The sequence below is a fragment of the Triplophysa rosa genome, linkage group LG9, assembly GCF_024868665.1.
Source record: "Triplophysa rosa linkage group LG9, Trosa_1v2, whole genome shotgun sequence".
NCBI lineage: Eukaryota > Metazoa > Chordata > Actinopteri > Cypriniformes > Nemacheilidae > Triplophysa > Triplophysa rosa.
This window is the reverse complement of record NC_079898.1, coordinates 4872376-4893174: the sequence shown is the minus strand read 5'-3', so window position 1 is coordinate 4893174 and position 20799 is coordinate 4872376. Positions and strand designations below refer to the sequence as shown.

The 20799-nt window shown below is 39.3% G+C and overlaps 2 protein-coding genes across 2 annotated transcripts in view; one reads left to right on the top strand and one right to left on the bottom strand.

Moving 5' to 3' along the window:
- The window catches only part of pcsk2 (proprotein convertase subtilisin/kexin type 2), a 51134-nt gene extending 47779 nt beyond the window's left edge, over nucleotides 1-3355 (top strand). Inside the window, exon 12 of the mRNA XM_057342010.1 lies at nucleotides 2133-3355. Coding sequence (XP_057197993.1) covers nucleotides 2133-2622 — 490 coding nt within the window. The 3' untranslated portion in view covers nucleotides 2623-3355. The remainder of the gene's footprint in view (nucleotides 1-2132) is intronic.
- A 3671-nt stretch (nucleotides 3356-7026) lies between these two features.
- On the bottom strand, nucleotides 7027-17743 carry LOC130559406 (filensin). Its single transcript, XM_057342447.1, has 8 exons — nucleotides 17361-17743; nucleotides 15487-15547; nucleotides 14577-14672; nucleotides 13622-13708; nucleotides 10885-10998; nucleotides 10040-10260; nucleotides 9574-9665; nucleotides 7027-8218 (listed from the first exon to the last, which is right to left on the bottom strand). The coding sequence occupies exons 1-8, from the start codon at nucleotides 17741-17743 to the stop codon at nucleotides 7329-7331; spliced, it is 1944 nt and encodes a 647-aa protein (XP_057198430.1). The 3' UTR covers nucleotides 7027-7328.
- Between the last annotated feature and the right edge of the window lie 3056 nt (nucleotides 17744-20799).

Here is a 20799-nt window from a genome sequence, read left to right as displayed (position 1 = left end):
TGGGTCTTGGTAGTTTTGTCATGGTTTTACCATGGTAAACCGCATCGGATGTGCTCGTGCTTCATTCGCACCAGACATTACTCTGCCTTTATAAACTGTACATTTTTTTTGTGTGGTTTGTAAAATAAAATATACACAACATGTGCTTTAAAACACTGTTTTAGTGGGTATTTAGGTGAACACTTGTGCAGTGTGCGCATGTCAGCAGATTATATCGGATTTAAAGCATGTCATGTAAACACGCACATCAATCAGATCACTTTATTTACCTTTCATGTAAACACTACATTCAGATTGCACAATCTGATTAAATTCAATCCAATGTGTCCATGTAAACGCAGCTGTTAGAAAGGTACAATAGCCATCACTGGGGTGATACCCTTAAAGGGATAGTTCACCAAAAAAGCTAAATCTGTCATCATTTACTCACCATTAGGTTGTTACAAACCTGTATGAATTTCTTTGTTCTGCTGAACACAAAGGAAGATATTTGGAAGAATGTCAGTAACCAAACAGCTCTCATCCCCATTTACTGCCATAGTAGGGAAAATAAATACTACGGGAGTCAATGATTGGGATGAGATCTGAGAAATGTATACAAGTTTGGAACAATCTCGGGGGTGAGTAAATCATGTCAGAATTTTCATTGTTGGGTGAACTATCCCTTTAATGGCACTTTTTTGTACCTCTACAGATAGAAAACATAAAGTACCTTTTGGGTATATAATTGTAACCCAAGGACCTATTGAGTATATTATTATGCACCTTTTTAATACCAATCTGAGGTACTAATATGCACTTTTTAGTTGCAAAGGTGAGATTTTTAATTTTAACCATTTTTTTTTACAGTGAAGCAAAATCGAACAATTTCTTTAAAAGCAAAGCCAAAAACGAAGTGTGTTTATTGCAAGATAGGATGTAATAAACATTAAAATTGTGTACAAATAAAATTTGAATTAATTGTGATTAAATGTACTTGTATAAACTAGTTTCCTGGGAAACTCAAGAGATCCTCACAAACACACACCCTAATCGGAGTGCCGTAATGGGCCAGGCTGGGAGACGTGCGTCTGATAATGCCATTACATTCACTTTATGGTCAGTCACTCAAGTCCCTTGCTGTTATCATCACAGCAGCACAAAACAGCTAGTCAGCAGCCCTCGCTGGGCCTTTGTCCTCACATGACAACAAAGCAGCCTTATGAAGGACGAAAAAGCCATCATCTGACTGAACCAATTGTTGGCACCAGGATGGTGCGGCATTGAAAATAGAGGAACATGTAATCATTTTTTGGCCAGGTTTTACTCTTTGTTTGGAGACGGCTGTAGCTCAAAACGGTAGAAACATAAGGCCATTTTCAACCCAAGCACAAAAGCATAGCTCTGGCTGATTTTCGTTCATTGGACACAAATGCTCATTTGAATGATTATTCATTTGACATTTCTAATTTTCTTTGTATCACGCTATGGTTAGAGAGAGATTCAGATTTGTACTTGTTTATCGGCTGCATTAATGTAAACTCTGTAAATGTCACTAGGTACATTATAATCTGATCTAATAGCCAGACCCAGTAAGAATCAACACACTTCCTGTTTTTACTATGTTTGATAATGTACAGAAATATATTCGTAGATGATTTAAAAACAAAACTGACTCTTTGATTTGGAGTCATAATTTACAATAAAATAACATTAAAACAAACAAGCGGTAAGAAGGTGGAAGCTTTGTGAAATATTGGCGTTTTTGTTCTGCTTTCCCATGTTCTTTGACAGCAATGACAATCTTTTCCAATTAAATGCTGTATATCTCCTCCGTATGTCTCCTTTGTTCCAGAGAGGTGATTCTGGATCAAACATATGTAACATTTTTCTTGGTTAAAAGCCCACAGCTTGCCTAAGGGTCCTCTATGGAATTTCTCCATCGACGTCAAACCCTTTTAGCGTGGTGCCAGAGATACAGCAGAGGTTGATGTGTAATGCACCTGATAAAATGCCATCTGTTGCCCGTGTATAAGCCAGTCAGACACTATCTTCCATCACCAGTCACAACCAGGTTTATTCCTGTTGCCTCTGGCTTTATAGTGGTATTTAATGTATGAGTTATTCCATCTTGCTCTCTTTTTTTCCTGCAGTAAAATACAGTCAGGCAATAAACTGATGCTGACAATCACAACCGACGCCTGCCAAGGAAAAGACAACTTTGTGCGCTATCTGGAGCACGTGCAGGCCGTCATCACCGTCAACGCCAGTCGCCGCGGAGACCTGAACATCAACATGACATCGCCCATGGGCACCAAATCCATCCTGCTGAGCCGCAGACCCCGCGATGACGACACCAAGGTGGGCTTCGACAAATGGCCCTTCATGACCACCCACACGTGGGGTGAGGACCCACGCGGCACCTGGCTCCTGGAGGTGGGTTTCCAGGGGGAGAGCCCACAGAACGGCGTGCTGAAGGAATGGACCCTCATGCTGCACGGAACACAAAGTGCCCCTTACATAGACCAGGTGGTGAGGGACTACCAATCCAAACTAGCCATGTCCAAAAAAGAAGAGCTGGAGGAGGAGTTAGATGAAGCGGTTGAGAGGAGCTTGAAAAGCCTTCTGAGTAAAAGCAACTAGCCATGTGCATGATATCTGGCCTCTCTCTCGCTCTCTCTCTCCCTCTGTCTTCTTTCTGTATGAGCATATATTCCCAGCTCATTCTTTCTCTGCTTTGGTCATCTTTTACCTTGTGATTATTTGATGAATGTATGTATGATGTGAGTCCCTCATATTACAGCGTATTTTATGAACGGTACAGTAGCTCCATCAAGTATTTGGATACTTCAGTTCCTGAAAAATGTCACAAATATCAAACCAAGTGGCTTTTTTATTTAAAAGGCAGAAATTAATAGTAAAGTAAAGTTGTAGTTCGCGAATGCCACATTCATCTTGATATTGCCATTGAGACATTTCAAAATGTGCGTCCAAATACTTTTTGAAGCTGCTGTATGTCCCACACAGAAAATATTAAATCCTACTTTTGATGTTCCTTTTTTACTCTTGACAGAAATGTATATAAACCAAATATATCGATACTTTAATATGTTCTTGCTTATGCTGCTGTCTTTCACCTTTGCTGTACAGTTTGTGACTGTAACCTGTTTGTGTGACTCTCTTTAACGTTTAGTAACTTGCAAACAGAACAGTGATACTTCTTTCTGTTACACTTTTTTGTGTGGGAACAATTTATATTCAATGAAGAGTCTGAATGTGAGATGTGAGTCATTCTATACATACTGTTTATGGCCAAACAAAGCATATTTCAGAGCATTCACTATATATAATAAATCTATTACGCTGTTTGTTAAAGCACTTGAGTGATTAGGACAATCATTTTCGCATACTGATAAAATGTAAGTCATTTATCCAAAACGTCTGCCTGGGGATTGAATATTGGGGAAATGGTTGGTAAGGGATAGGTTCACACATTACGTATAAACCAAGCTGCATTTTGAGTGGTGAGCGATGGTCAAATATATATATAATTATAAATTATAAATAACACGCAATGTTTTTGTTGTTAATTTCGATGAATGTGTAGGCTTTTTGGGAAGAGTGGAACCTGCCTTCAGATCCGTGTATCGCTTCCATGGCTGCAATATGATGTGACTGTCGCCAACTGGCAACTGAGCTGTCGAAATACACTATTGGGTAAATTGGCAGTGGGTTGGGTCACACGGACCAAAACAAAAACAGACATTTCAACACGGAACAAGCATTTTAAAGTAGAATAACTGGCTATAGCATTGTTGTTGCGATTCCATAAGATCACAACAAAAAAAGGGAGTAGACGAGCATACTTGAGGAAAAAAATTGCATTTTATTTATAACAAAACATACTAAAAAGAAGATTTAATTAAACACAGCTCGAGCCAAAAGTAAACAATACAATGGAATAAACGTAAAGTGGAGTCCAAAAAGGAAAGGACACCCCATCTGCAGGAGAACACCATTTAAGGCTAAAACACACTACAAGACTTTTGCTCAGATTTTCAGTCTGGACTTGTTGCAGAATGTCTGTGCCAGTCTGCAGATTTGACCAGTTAGTGTGTTTCTATCTGAAACTTTCAAAAAGTCTGCAAATCTGTTCAGATTTTAAAAGTCTTGTAGTGTATTCCAGCCATTAGACAGGAAACCCTTGCGTCGGTGTTCCCAATCTGCAATTAACAAACCAATTCCCTGAAACGAAATACAGACCAAACAAAACACAGGTAACAACCGGCAGGGCGTCACAACTTAGCATGTTTTCTAAATATCTACGAGCATGTTTTCTAAATATCTACAAACATATTATAGTTGTTTATTGGTTTATATAAAAGTCTTACATAGGCCTATACAGCTCCTGGTGTAGGTGCATGAAAGAGAGAAACCCTTTTGATACTGTCTAGACCAGGGGTCTTCAACGTTTTTAGGTGCAATGACCCCTTAGATGAGAGATGCATGGAGCAGGGACCACCTTATACTAAATGTGTAAACAGAGCTATTTAAATAGAAACAACCCTTATTGTCACGCAATATTATGTTAAGACATTACATTAGCACTATTATGCATGTTATTGTTACACATAGCCTGCCTACTTTTCTGTGCATTATTTGTATTGTAAATATAGATTGTTTGATTATTTTAAGGGATTTGCAGCATCATACATGTTGCATACTGTGAGATGGACAGTTATACATTTACTTGTCCTGGACCTTAGTTTTTATTAAGGCTTCAATGAGATGACTGACCCTGGTTAATGGCACAAAGACCATTGGAGGTAGACGTTGTCTCTGAAATGCAAAAGAAATCAGTGCAGATTTGATGCATTCTGTTGTAAAAGCAGGCCGTTTTATTAAGTGTCATTCTTTTTTTCCTCTTCCGCTTGCATTTTACCTTGTCTTTCTGCAGAGCATCGAGCAACATGCAACGAGTCCGCGTTATTTTTGGAGCAACTTGTTTGACGTGCACCACCAGTACACGGTGCGCGGTTCATTGATTTTAAACACCTACGATAGTTTTGTCAGAGTTTACAATGCAGATGCGGTGTGGTGTCCAATTAGCGCTTTATAGCTTTAACAAATTTGAACAGACGTTCAGAAATTATGCACTTTATTTGCACGCTCCTTATGCGTACTCTGAACTTATCGGAAGGGAGACAGAGAATGCAGTGCACTGATTCTAACCCTACCGGTTGTTGCAGATGTAACGTTTCTTCTATTGCTTCTGCTGCCTGAATGGATATTTTGTTCGCCGGCAGGTTAAACAATATGCGGGAGCTTTAATGAGTCCGCGCGGCCGCGCACGTGCACAGCTTAAAGAAAACAATGGTTGTAATATTTCTGTACCCATGCTTCACTTTTATAAAAGTTTGCCTGTGAGTAAACAGTAGCGGACCCCCAGTTGAAGACCCATGGTCTAGACTATGTATGAAAGAGTCACCATATCTGTCTGAAAATATCTAGCAATATCTCTTTTTCACAAATTCCTATGGACAAATATCAAAAGAAAATCTGATAGTAAAGTGTATTGTGGCAGTCAGAGGTCTTTTGAATGTGATATTTCAGTAGGATAGGCTACATGTATTTTCTTCCTCTCTGGACCTCTGAGAGTGGGTTATGCAGAGATGACATCTGTATCCCATGAGGTCATTTTCATGAAAAATGGATGACTTCCATTTTGCAGCTGGCTTACACAAAGAAGCAACCTTATTAGCTACTGATTTTTGTTTACCAAACAGTTTATTCTCTGATATTAATAGTCCTGTAGAGTTACTCCAGCACTACATAAAGACTCACCTCTAATCTTTCAATGGATCGACACAAGTCACTTTTAAAGGTGCACTTTAGGGCACATTTAGTTTTGAAGTGCATAGGGAAAACTTCTTTGAAAGCATGTCAGTGGACGTTGCAATGGTCCGTTGGAGGGATGTAGATGATAAAAGCATCGCTTTACAAATGTGACAGCACATTTATATGAACTTTGGTTGCAATGCACTCCGATGTCAAAAGACTTTTAAAAAGGAGGGCCCAGTTGTGCTTTCAGAAATCCTCTTTTCTGTATTCCCACTTGATCTTAAACTGACATGCCTCCACACCATCATTTTATACATAATATTGGCACCTATGAGTGTTCACACAAATCAGCAACACACAAAACAAAGTATTTTTGGTTACTGTTGTCATTGCATATTTTAAAGAATTTATTCCGGTATAGGGGTGTGACCGAGATATAATTAAACAAACACTATACAATAAAATTAGTCATCCTGAAGGTTGACCATTCCTCTGTTAAATAAAATAGCCTTTTGTACTCCACTGATATGACAGAGTCTACATCTAAGTGAACACCACTTTAAAAAATGTAATTATGTGCTATACATTCTTTTGGAAGAATGGTAATGCCATGAGTCACCAAACAGAAAACACAAGCTGAGAAGTATTTGAATTTTATTTGTGGCGCAATTAATACACATCAAGACTGTGGTGGCATATGTTGGCATATCAATTGAACAAAATCATACCAAATAAAACGCAAAATATTTGCTGTTGTGTCACAAGATAGAAAGGGTGAAAGAGGGTGATACATTGTTATTGGGGTAGCTTGATGGCTCTGTTCCAAAACATAGCAAGTTGCCTATGTACAGTAGGTAGCGTGATAGGGCATTATGGCACGAAATCAACAAAATATAGGTAAAAAGGTTAAAAACAACTAATCCTAGTAAAAATTTTAAGGCAACATCATTGTATCTCTGTAACTGTACTGTATCTTTAATGTAAACGACAATCCTAGAATTCATTGCAAAAAAAGCCCTTCATTCAAGATGGCACACAAAGCAAGAGAAAGATTGCTAACAAATAATTATAGATTCTATAAAACGTCCTTGTAAATATTTAAAAGTAAAAAATGGTTCAATCACATCAAGTCTTTTTTCTTAATATTCGTCAAAATTTTTGCTAATCAATCTTGTTGTTGTTAGCTTAGCAACATGCTAACTCTAATTTTTCTGTTTTGCATGGAGTTGCTGCCTGTGTAAAACATTTTAAATTAGCCGACCATCGAAAGCAAGGCTTACTGTGCTTTGGAACAGAGCCTGTGACTTAAAATATGCATCTTCTATTCATGTGAGGGGGAGATGGGGCGTTTTATTTTTGACTTCCCAAGTTTTCAGACAGTAAATGTCAAAGGCAATGATGCAGGCAAAAACAGCAGCACTAGTAAACAGCAGGCTGGAGGTGAAACTGGAGCAGGTCCATGGTAGGAATGACTACAACGCGCAGAATATTTCAGCAGCAAGCGTCGCTCAAGAAGATTTGTCGGAATGTTTCTTTTTGCTGGTCTTCTCGATCATGGTCTCAACCACTGTGGTCATCTCTTCATAGCCCTTCACTTTTTTGTCTGCTGAGAGCTTCTCAATAGACTCCACTACTTCTACCTTCTCATAGCTCATGGAGCTGTGCGATGGCATGGGTGGAGGGCCTCTGAAATTGCCTGGTTCCTCTGAGGTCTTGCTGCCACGTTGGGATAAGGGCGGCTTGGGGCCTGGAGGAGGACTGGGGCTTTTGCTGTCACGAGGGCCTGGTGGTGGGCTGGGGCTCGGTTCTGGCTCTTTCGCCTTTGAATGTGGCTCTCCATTTTTGGGCTTTCCGTTTCCGCCCTCCTTCCATTTTCCATCGTCTTTACCCTTTTCTGGCTGGGGCGTTGGTCCAATGGGGGGCATGGGGGGAGGAGAAGGTGTACCAGTCATGTCAGGATCGTAAGGAATCATGCCATCTCGGATCGTAACGAAGACGTGACTGGCGGAGGGGGTGGTTGAGATGAAGCAGGGGTCAAGATAGTTTGAGTCGCCCATCACAAGGACGTAACGGCCCTTGGTGAAAAAGTCAGCGATGGGCTCTGGTTTCCTAACTCGCCTCATACGGTCGTGAATGATGTTACAGAGAGTGTCGAAGGCCTTGCTGATCTGGGCTCCATCAGGCACGTCCTCACGAGGAACAGACTGCTCACTTCTAACCGCCTGTTCCTCCATCATCTGCGCTTTCTCCTCTTTCTCAAACTCTTCTGGTGTCCTCGCATCCAGTCCACTCTCCATAGCTCCTTTGGAAGTGATCTCTTTCTTTTTCAACACTTTCTTGGCCAAGGTCTTCTGACGAGGCTTTACGCTGGTAATGTCTTGGATAACTTGGGTGATGTCTAAAAAAAACATTTTTAAAATTAACATGCACTCTTAAAAATAAAGGTGTATCACAATGCCATAGAAGAACCTTTTGGTTCCATAAAGAACCTTTAACCTCAGATGTTTAACTTTTACAGATGTTAAAAATTCTTTATGGAACCATTTAGACGAAAAAGGTTATTTTATAGCATCGTGAAGCACCTTTATTTTTAATAGTGTCTGTTATATAAAAGCGTACTAGATATTTTAAATTTTTAATTAGTTCAGGGATGGCCTGCAAATATCTTGATCAATTTTAAGACCATGTGTCCACCAAAGCACTTTTGTCTAAATTGTTTTTAAAACTATAAAAACTGTTGTGGTAAAACAACACGATCTGTCCTTAACCTATCATATGTCTGTGTCTATTTAAGGACAACACATTTTGTGTTACTTTTAACTCAACGGTGTATTATCCCTCTCATTAATTGAACTCTAAATCAACATAAAACTTAAAACCAGCAGGCTTATTGTTTAGGTTAGTTTATTTATAGATCTACATCATTAAGTATCAACTGAAGATAATTTATATATGTAGGTAACACTTTACAATAAGGTTGTATTTGTTAACATTAAATGCAGTAAATAAAATAACTAACATGAACTAACAATGCGCATTATAGTTTTTCAGCATGTATTACAACATGTATAGTTAATGTTAGTTTGTTAATGTAAATACAGTAATTCATGATAAATCATAGTGCATTAACTAATGTTAACTCTTACAACATTTGATTTGAATGTATTAGTAAATGCTGAAATGAGCATGAACTAATATTATTAAATGCTGTAGAAGAATTTCTCATAACTAATGCATTAACTAACCAACCTTGTTGTGAAGTGTTACCAATGTTTTATCCATTTCTGTTGAAAAGATAAGCATCATAATCCAGCTTGGAGCTTTCACGGAAATTCATGGTGATCTAAGCTGGTCTTTTCAGATGATGTTTAAATGTTTTAAATGTCCCATGTTATAAGCACAAGGACAAAATGCAACTTAAACCATTTTCTTTTCCACTTAAGAAACCTTTTGTGGCTCAGTACAAACAACAATTACTCAAACGCTTCAAAGCTCAACGTGGTACCATGAACTCTCACATACGTAAAGGCCATTGTCATTTATCACTGTTAACAGGGCCATTCCAAAGACCTTAGAAGCAATTGGACTGTGTTCCTGAATTCAAGCCGCCTGAGAAGGATAACACGAGACACTGAATGGGCGGAAATCTTCATTTAAGGTGGCAGCTGCTGGCTGCTGATTTCTTGAATGTGCAGGACTATGATAATGATGCAGTCATGTTACATAAGCAACCCCCCCCCAAGAGATTCTCACCTTTTCCTTTCCTGGTTAGGCTAGGACTATGGGTGTATTTGTAATTGGTTGTTAACAAGGTAATGGGTGTCCCAATTATTGCTGAATTCAACCTGTGACAGTCAGAGGAGAAAAGCAAAATTAAACACAAAAAATTAAACACAAACATTTTGGAAAGAACCCATTACAAAGATCCAAGGCTTGTGAATACTAAAATATCTGTCAAATTACGACGTCAGCACCGTAGAGTAAAAGAGAAAATCTTTTTTTCACTGAAGTCTAAAAAGAAAATTTCCAGATAAAGTGATAAAAATGTAGTTATACTGCCACTGTGTGGCATAGCCTACAATAACCAAATAGCCAACAAACAATCAAACTTCTAACTACCGCAAACATGTGAGTGAATCTAACAGCAAACATGATTATTCACACTGCAGTCCATACAGTCTCATTACCATAATACAACTGATGATGATGATATTCTCACCTGTTGTCTTCATTCTCAATGATTCTCTTGTTCCTCTCAAGTTCATTCTCCAGAGAGGTCTGGTATACGGCCAGCTGTCGACAGTTGTTAGTGTATTTCTCGAGCGACTTCTCTGCCTCCTCAGTATCTTTCCTGAGGGACTCGATTTGTTCATTGTATAGTTGGATTTCATCATCGTAGCTCTCTTGTGTGGTCTTGATGGATTGTTCCAACACGGAGGTCTAAGAGAAACAGACACATGGCCAACAGATAAAGATAGATAAAAATACAATTCATAAAAATGTATAACTATATTATATGTATAACACAACAAAAGGATATCAATTAACTTTTACATGAAAACTATCAAATACATATAAATTATTTTACAGTTTTGCACTATTAAGCTAGTGTGTTACATGGAGAAGACAATGCTAAATGCAGTAAACTAGTTGTTTAACTGTGCCAGTTTATGAAAGAAAATGAAATAAGTAAATCCACTAAATTTTTCATATCTTTCAAATGTGGTGCATTCAATCAAGTGCAACAGTATAGCAAATCATCTGTCACTTTGTACAATTTTGCCAAATCAGACAGATGCTTGCGTAACATCCTGAAAAAAGAGCCTCTTGTAATTATAAATTCATAAAAGTTAAATCCACGTTTCTCTTTCTTCTGTAAGGCTATTGCATCACAGCTCAAATATATTTCACATATTGCATCTCTTTACTTTAGTTTACAAATAATTGTAATGGTTTTAAATGAAATGTAAATATTTTTATGAGATGTCCTCTAAGAGCAGTGCGTTCAGTGAGAGAGCATCAATCTTTCCTCATCCCCTGTCACAGTAAGGTACAGTAAAGTACCTCCTTCTGCAGGCGCTGCTTCTGAGCCTGCAGCTGACAGATGGCGCTCTTGTACTCCTCCAGCTGACTCCTCAGGGCAGGAACCCTCCGCTGAGCGATCAACCTCTCATGTTCCTGTACAGAGAAAGGAAAAAAAGGGGGAGAGCCTTTCGTACTCTGATCACATAGAATAAAATAAGTCACTTTGACTGTAGAGCTGTCAAGTACAGACACCAGACAATCTGAACAGTTTGATGCTCTGAAAGTCAAACATGCCCATAAACTAATCTTTATTCAAAAAGTATACCCAGGACATAGAGGTCTTCGAATGCCACATCAAGAATCAAGGAATCAACATGTCACTGGTAAGACCACAGGTATAATTCTCAGGTTTGAATTAACATACAGTAACATCACATGTAAACACGGTTTGGGCAATTTCAGTCGAATGCTTGGCTGCTATGTGTGAACTATCCAATCCCATTTTTAAATCTGACATTAAAACATGATTTACTAGTTTTTACAGTAAAGTTACAAAGAAAAAATCACAGGCTATACGTTTTTTTGGAGACCCAGTACATCAAGATCTCTATTATTGCTTTTGAATTTGACCTGTTATGTACAAAACGGATCACTTTCCACTTTCTTGTTGCATCTGTAGTGCTGTGGAAATACATGCACTTTGTATGCTTGGTAAATAAACGTTTCTCTGAGAAGTAACATTTGTGTAGAGTAATTGCTTAGTGATTTCGTGATTGGATTTAAAATGGCACTTACATTTAGGCAAACGTCTGGTATTAACTTCTGCACTCTTTTCTAACTGCATCACTTCTAGAAATGTCCATTTAATTCATTGTGATGACTGAACCAACCATCTAATGAAAGTGCAAGTGTTATTGCATCACTAATACAGGCTAAATCGACAGCCCAGAGTCTACTTTTATGGCTGCTACTGGCACTAAAATCTACATTTTCAGTCATAAACTTACAGAGTCCAAATTGAATTAGCCTTGTAAAGCTATTACATGTGTTAGTTCTTTTGTGTGGCCTTTGAGAAGCAAGGAAATGTCACGGGATTGAAAGGCAGATTGAATTTGATAGCTTGTCGCCCCGTCAAAGCACCCAATTACCACATGGCCACAGGTTGGATGATATTAGCTCAATGATTAAAGTAATAAATCACCCGAAAATGACGATTCTGTCATCATTTACTCTCACACTCCAATCCCGTATGACAAAAGAAGCCGTCTTCCCGATTCAAAATAATTTCGGGAATATCTGGTTTGGGGGATTCAGTAGTACATTATGACTCACACTAACGCATTAATAAAGCACCCAAAAGTGTGTGCTTACTCACTGCTTAAACTTTTGACGATTTCATCAACCATCAGGATGAAAAAACAATGTGTTTAATTTTAGAATCGCACTGAAATAATATGATAGATTACAATTCTTCAGCAGGTCACAATTCATCATTCATGTTCTTGCACAAATGCGGCACAAGCTAGCTGTTCAACCCTAGGTATAATCAATAGTAATTGTTAACAAGAAAGAAAGAGATAATCTGATAAATATACTCTTGGGTTGGATTCAACACAATGGGATTGCTTAATGATTCATAAGGTGCCGTGGTGGCTGACACCATTTTAGTGTAAAATTGGTCAAACATTGTGTTGTTTCTTCCACTAAAAACTAAACTGAAAATCATACAGGGTTGAAAGCATGAGTGTGAGTAAATGATGAAAGAACTAATTCATTTTCGCTGCTAGCTTGATGTGTGTTTGACTGCATCCGGTGCTGCACAGATCGATAGGTGTAGGACGGGGTGTCCAATGTCGGTCCTGGAGGGCCACTGTCCTGCAGAGTTTAGCTCCAACTTGGCTCAACACACCTGTTTGGAAGTTTCTAGTCTGCTTTGTGAGACCTTGATTAGCTGTTCAGGTGTGTTTGATTAGGGTTGAAGCTAAACTTTGCAGGACACCGGCCCTCCAGGACTGACTTTGGACCCCCCTGGTGTAGGACATCAAAGAAAAGCAAACGCAACTCAACGGTACTGCTTTCAAATCCCCCTCTGATACTTTTATGTCATACGCCGATCGATCGGTGCATTGAACACACCTATGATTTCTACCGCAATTAAAGTAGAAACTGAGGATGACGCGGACATTGACGCCATTGACAGGCGACGCAATGAGGAGGGGTGTAACGCTTATTAAATTGGCACTTTTTTCTGGATTTAAACATTCCTGAAAACATTTGGGATAACAAATGAACGACTTAAAGTTTTTGGTAAACTATTACTTTTAAATGGTTATAGTGATGCTTCTGAAGACAATCATCACTAGTGCAATTGCTTAGGCTTAGAACAAGCCCCTAATATTACAATTCTGCAGAAGACCCCCACATAGATGAGCAGTTTATTAGCAAATTAGCATTGGCCATATCGTCAACCACTAACAAAATTTAAATACAAAAATGTAAAATACAAAAGAAGGAATTAAAAGTATGATTTAGAGAAAATACTGTAGCATGAACATATTGTTCTTTCCTCAAAGTACTTGTGGTACAAATTTTAAATGCATACATAACACGACACATCTTTGTCAGCACCCCTGCTGAGATACATGAACATTAAAGGTGTCAGAGAGACTGATCACTGAGGGCACATTCAGAGCACCGCTGCCACCCAGTTCTTATTTTGTGTGACAAAAGAGAATCAGCTCGGGCCGAGGTGTTGAGAACCACAAGGTCACCCTACCTCTGAGACCGACACGTTTGCCAACAGAGGAATGGTATGGTTGATCTGATGCAGAATGTTGAGATACGTCTGAATCTCAGCGAGGTTCTGTGAGGAAAAATAACAACAGAATGGATGAATTCACATGAAGATTCACATGAAGATACACCTGACCAATGAGACTGAATGGTCCATTTCATTACTCAAGAACTATTTAGCTTCACATTATACTGTATGAATGAAATCCCATTAACAAAATATCAAATAACTGGCTCCTGCAAATCTTTTTAGTACAAGTTAAGGTCATGCAGGTTGAAAACATATTTCAAATACAATTGTAGTTTATAACGTAGCTAGGATTGTTACTGTATGTTTGCACCAACTGAGGAATTATAGCCGTAGAAAGATGGATGCTACAGTAAAAGTTACCTATTAAGTGTAGCTGTGTACTTTTTTTTCTAAAAAGATAATACTTATACTATTATGGATTACATAGACTTTTATTATGTGGAAACTCTGGAAAGTAATGTATGGGGAAACCACGGTGAAATGACACAGTCTCAAAAATTGTGACATCTACCTGTAACATCATTACATTAGCATTTAGTATAGTTGTTCATTACATATAATCTGACCAAATAATGTACATTTTCATTATATAGGAGTGAACTCAGCTTTCAACGCTGGAGTGCTATCTGTATGAAGCTGAAGTGAGTCTAGAAATGTGCATTAAGAAAGTACAGTGTCAATGGTGATGTGGACTGTAAGTGTCACTAACAGATGGACTGATGTTGTGTAAAAGGATCACTCTTATTTTACTTGGTGCATTCACAAGTGACTTTTCATCTGTCTTTTAATGCAGATTTCTCATTCAGGGCACCGTTCTGCTGGCAACAGTCAATTTCACACAAGAGATTTCCAGATGCTACTTAAATAGACAGAAGCGTAAATATGGGTTGCAGACACCCCTACCTACCTTTTTTTGCCTCTCTTTGGTTGCATTGACATCATCTTGGAGGAACTGCAACTGGATCTGATACTCAAGGTTCCTCAATAGCACCGTATCAGCTTCCTGCAGACAAGAGAGCAAATGGACTCAGCGAGGGATCACAGTGGTGTCACACAAATATTTTCTCCTAAAAATGTCACACACCATTGTACTTATTACACGGCTCATTTGAATGCTTGATTCTGATTGGCCAGACGCAACATGCCAAGGGTTGTTATTTTCAAATAACAAGCGCTCAAAACTAATAACACCCTGTAACCCGGATGCTGCAAATCATTTTGAGAGGGGCAGTTTAATATTACACAAAAATTAATTATAAATATGTCTTTGAATAACATATACTGTATGTCATTATATTTACAAATGATTAAACCAATTTGCCTGTTTGTGACGTTTGAATGTCGTTTCTTACTTTAAAACCGAAACTAAACGGCTTTTCCTCGCGGAAGGTCTGCATTCGATAAAAATGAGCTAATAAAATATTTCAAATTCACATTTTATGTCCAGTTTTTTTTCTCATGTGGCAAGTAGCCGTGTAAGAAGCGGGATAATGTACAAGCAGCCGGCTGTTATCGCCAAATAAGCCCCTTCAGTGAGATACAAGACCACACTGATCACACAGTGTCAGGGCTTATTTCTGTGATAACAACCGACTCCCTGTACATTATCCCTTACTTATTATTAAGCCTATTGTTACAGTAATACATTGTGTAATTTAATGAGCATTTGTGGCTTTTGTAATATTGGTGTTGTTGGCATTTACTTAAATCAAAGTCCTGCATTGCATTGATTTTACCACAGTCAAGGTTAATTGTAGGCACTGCATTAATGTTTTCCTGAAACTGTGGCTCATGGAAGGGTGCAGTTTATTATTTACCTTATTAAGCTGTTCCAGTGAGCGCCGCAGCTGTTCTTGATATTCACATTCATTTCTGTATCTGTGGACAACAGAGAGACATTTCAATACAGGTAATTTCAGAAGTCATGTGTGTTAATGGTGTGATCATTACAGTCTTATTGTGACCAGTGTTATTGATCAAGCCTGCGCCGCACTTAGGCTGCAATTTCTCTTTAGTTTGCTGCTCTATAGATTTCTGTGTTATAAAACACTAAAAACATGATCCAGACCAGCATCCAGACAATGTTTTCCACTGACTAAAGACATTTTGGCTAGCTGTTATTATTTTGGCTTTGATCTAACAAAACTTGGAAGAACCCAGATGGACTATACATGATATAAACCCGCAGACGTTTAAAGGAACAATACGGCATTTTTAGGAGGATCTATTGACAAAAATACAATATAATATACAAAACTATTTCTTCAGAAGTGTATAAAGACCTTACGTAATGAACCATTAAGTTTGTAATACCTTAGAATAAACTATTTATATCTACATACAGAGCGGGCCTTTGAATTCGCCGCCATGTTTTGTACAGCAGCCCTAAACGGACAAACAACTCTACAACGCGCGTTTTCTCTTCCTCTCTGCTGCAGTATCGTGGTGAAACGGATCGCGGGAAGATCCGTGATCCATACGGATCGTGCTCTCCGGTGCGGAACGCATGTGACCCACGGATTAACTGAAACTTTCAGTCTGAAAGTTTATTCATCATCGAGTAAAAGAGTAAAACGCGCTCTCGCTCACTCTCCAGTTTCAGCTCCAACGCGCTCTCGCTCTCTCTCTCCAGTATCTGGACAAGTACAATATTAAAGCGGTTCCAGATAAACAATGACGCTCAAAACTGCTCCGTCACACAGCTAACATTACACAACAACATATCTTGGTATGTTAGTATGTTACTCACATACTGATCTGAATCAAAGCATCCTCCTCGGGGATGATTTTTAGACGATCTTTCTCTCCAACGTCTCTCTGCTGGAAAGTATCTCCATAGATATCTGTGAGTACATATCTGCTAAAAGCCTCAGTACCGCGGGTCCTAACGCGAGTCCTAACGCGTCTCTGCTGTAAAGTCTTTATAATATTAGCACAGGTCCTAGCTCCTGCATGACTTTTATCCTTCTTTTTAAACTTAAAATCCACAAACCTTTTATTTTATGTAATACATAAGACATCGCTCTTTCTACAGTCTTTCTAATGCCCGCAAAATCTCTTCCCTGCGTCAACATGAGAACGACATCTTTTTGTACTGTGGTGGCCACCGTCGTGTTTGGACTGAGCGATTCGTGGCAAATCTATAATACAACGCTAGTGGCCGCTGTTAATTAAGAACTGCGCCTTTAAGTATAGTATATTCAGCAAAATTATATACTCGTGGCCAGGTTCTCCATGAAGCAGTATTGATGCTCTAGAGATGTTATCACATACTGTATGATATCTTTTGAGTAAACCTAAATGTGAAGATGTTTTCTGCTTGCCAACTGCACATTGAAAAAAACCTGAAATTATTATAAATTATTACAAAAGAGATGCTTTTTACATTTCTTCGTCTCATTTGTTTTCTATAAATACTATACCACAAAATTGTTTTATGTGGAACAGATCAATGGAAAGTAATAATACACTATTCAGTTCAATAAATAATAAAGATAATAATATAATTTTAACTAAAGTCAACATTTTACATATGTTTTTTAGGTAAGCAACCAATTAAAGGGTACTGTCACTGTTGCAAGACAACCCCCAAAAACCCTAATCTCTGTATTTATTATAAGATTTTTTTATGACCGTATAGTATTTTTCACTGAGTGCAATGTATTAAAATGTATTTCTCACGTTTTCTAACCTGCTGTTATACTCATCCAGCATGCGTTCAGCATCTTTAAGCTCTCTCTCCAATTTGGCTCGGTCAGACTGCAGTTCTCTGATGCGCTGTCTGTTGACGCTGATCTGCTGGATGAAGGCCTCCTCCAATCCGGATTCCTCCTCCATCCGCTGAAGAGTCTCCAGCTGCTTGCGGAACACGGCATTGCGCTGCTCCAGCACGCGAGCCCGATTGATGTAACATGCGAAGCGGCTGTTCAGCTCTTGAAGGCTGTCCCAGCCAAGAACGGACTTTGTAGAGTTCCCAGCGATTGTAGCAGTCTCCGGGCTGCTGGGCTCCTCAAAGACATCGGAGCGCTCATACTTATCTTTGCGCACCTCGCGCAGGTACCTGGTCTTGAACATGCCGCGTGCGGGATGGTATCCTGCGCGATCCTCTGCTTGTGTGCTTCTACCCTTCAGCACCTTTAGTGTGTGAAAACTAGGATGCTCACCCTCCGCTATCTCATGCTAGACTAAACTCTGCCCATTCGGGCCACGGGGCCAAATAGCTAAAACACTTTTCAACCTGTTATTTCACACGAGATAACCTGTGGATTCTTCCAGCGGAGTCCTCTGCATAAGGCTAGAGAAAGAATTGTCATGCTTTGCTGTAGAGAGCAATCTATTGAGTGGTTCTTTTGTTTTCAGATCAGTGGCCGTTTCTACAATCACAATGATGCACTTCAATGGCCCTCTGTTGACAATGAAAAATTGCACAGCCTGCTATTTCATGAGACAAACAACATTTTGACTACAGACTGGCAATGCCACACGTACACAGTCAGTAATCTGTCCATTGACTGCATATTTAAAATATCAGTAAATAGGATAATGCAATTTAGGCCTAGTCCACGGGTATTACACAGGTATTTTTATAAACAGAGTTTTTCCTTCTTCGTTTTAAAAAAATGCGTCCACACGAAAAGCAAAAACTTCCTATAAAGCGCTGTCAAAAGCATACTAAACCAACAGGTGGCAATATAACCCTAACCATAAAGCCATGTTGGCCAATCAAACGCCTGGAGATAGGAGATAGCGGCACACATTACAATGTCATACGCCAAATCTCCGGTTTCACCGTCTACACGACAAGACAGAAACTGGAGTTTCTAAAAATCTTCACCCTGGCCGGTGTTTTCAAAAAAAAATTTGTTTCAGTGACCGGGTACTGCGTTTGCGTGTGGACGAACGGTCAAACCTCATATAAAAAGCTGTGGTTTTGAAAATACGCGTGTTCGTGTGGACAAGGCCTTAGTATTGTCACAGAACAGCACTAGTCCTGCTGAATAAAAGCAGCTTAAACTAACCTAAGCCAGCTATATGGTCTTCCAGCCTGCTTGGGCCGGTTTCTTTTGGTCTAATTTTTCAGCTTGTCAAATCACGAAATGTTTGAAATAAGATTATCAACTGAAATACAAAAATAAAAGTAGTACTAAAGCTTATTGTCAGGCAATGCACAAGCGTAGAGCTAGTACACAACTCTGTTGAAAGAAAACCGCATATGCTGGTTAGGTATGTTTTGAAGCATAGTAGCTGGTTTAAGCTGGTTCAAGCTGATGCTGAGCTAGTTATGAGCTGGTCCTGAGCTAGAAACTAGTTGCTTTGGACCAGCTTAGGACCGGCACATGACCAGCTTGAACCAACTCATGACCAGCTAAGAACCAACTCATGACCAGCTCAAACCAGCTACCTTGCTTCAAAACGTACCTAAGCAGCATGTGCTGTTTTTTTCAACAGAGAAACTGGAGATTTATTAACAGGTGCAAACAACAGGTGAGTATAACAGCAGAATCTTGAACATAGAACTACACGAAACATTGCAAAGACAAGCCCAGACAACCATCGGAAGAGTCTGCACCGGGAGCCAGGAGGTGCCGGCAGTACAGGGGGATAGGGATTTTGCTGGCAGTACAGAACGCCATGACACTGGAGGCTAGAGTACAGAAGATACAGACGACCGTGATACTGGAAGCTGGAGCACATGAGATACCAACCCGTTCTCACGCCCGACTCGTCACATATTTATGCTCGGTCAGCGCCCCTCGGCATCACTTTTGAATGCGCAGGGTACCCCTTTGGCGTCGTTTTTCGATGAACAGGGAACTACGTTGCTGTTTGCTAAATGCTCCAGACCAAGATGCGTGCAATTCTTAGCATTTCATAATTATTTATGGTTTTAATATTTTGTAGCACCTAAACCCCACCCTCAACCTCACCCTAAACCTAATCCTAACCACTTCTCAGCCATTTAAAACACAGCACGTGAATAAAAGTACAGTCACAGGTATTTATTGCACAAACTGACCAAAAGCATTACAAAATATAACAAACAACTCGTTTCGAAGACCTTTTTGCACCAAAGCCGTACGATAACTTTACATGAAGATGCCATTGCGTGTCCGTGAATACTTGAAGTCGGCTCCCATTCAAAAGATAAACTGGAACAGCTAGATGCAGTCGGTCGCTGGAGCCAATACCGTTTCACGTTCAAAGCCAACGAAATGACGCGAGCGGTCATGAAACACGGGAGAGCCAATGACATCGAAGCTGACGTAACTTCCTCTGCATGGCGGCAAATTTTGAACGTCGTTCTTCACTGGATTTGAGATTTACGGTGGACGGTGATCACTTTCGCATCTGTTCCTCATACAAATCGATCGTTTCGCATTGGTACCATTTTCCAATGTCTGTATGTTTGAACGACATTGTGACTGCTTGTATTATGTGTTTTATATTACGATAAATAAACTGTTACATTACTTGCTCAAACTGTCTGAATAGCGTCATGTAATTATCCTGGCCATTAAACTTAAATTAAACCCCGAAACATCATCATTGCAAATTATATCTAATATAAATTTTCATATTGACGGTAAAATTTGCATGCCCTTCACGTCGAAAAACGACGCCAAAGGGGTGAACTGCGCGTTCAAAAGTGACGCCGAAGGGCACTGACCGAGCGTAAATATGTGACGAGTAGGGAGTGAGGATGTGTTGGAGATACAGATGGTCGCCATGGACATGACACTGGAGACTAGAGCGTAGGAGACACAGACAGCTGCCACACTCTAAAAATAAAAATGGTGCTATATCGAACTAAAAGTGGTTCTTGGCTTTTAGTCATAGGTGAACCACTTTTAGTTCTATATAGAACCATATATATAGCCATATATATATATGAACCATACACATTTGTCAAATGGTGCTGTGTAGAACCATAAGAGAAGCCACATAACACTTTATTTCTTCAATAAAAACAGTGGTTCTTTGACTCGTAACAGATGGCTTAAGGGGCTTAACAGGTTCTTTTTATGGCAGGGGTGCTATAGCACCTTAACCACCCCAAAGAACCACTGAAGAACCATACAGGGGCGTAACAGGTTCTTTATATGGAAGCAATGCTATATGGCACCTCAATT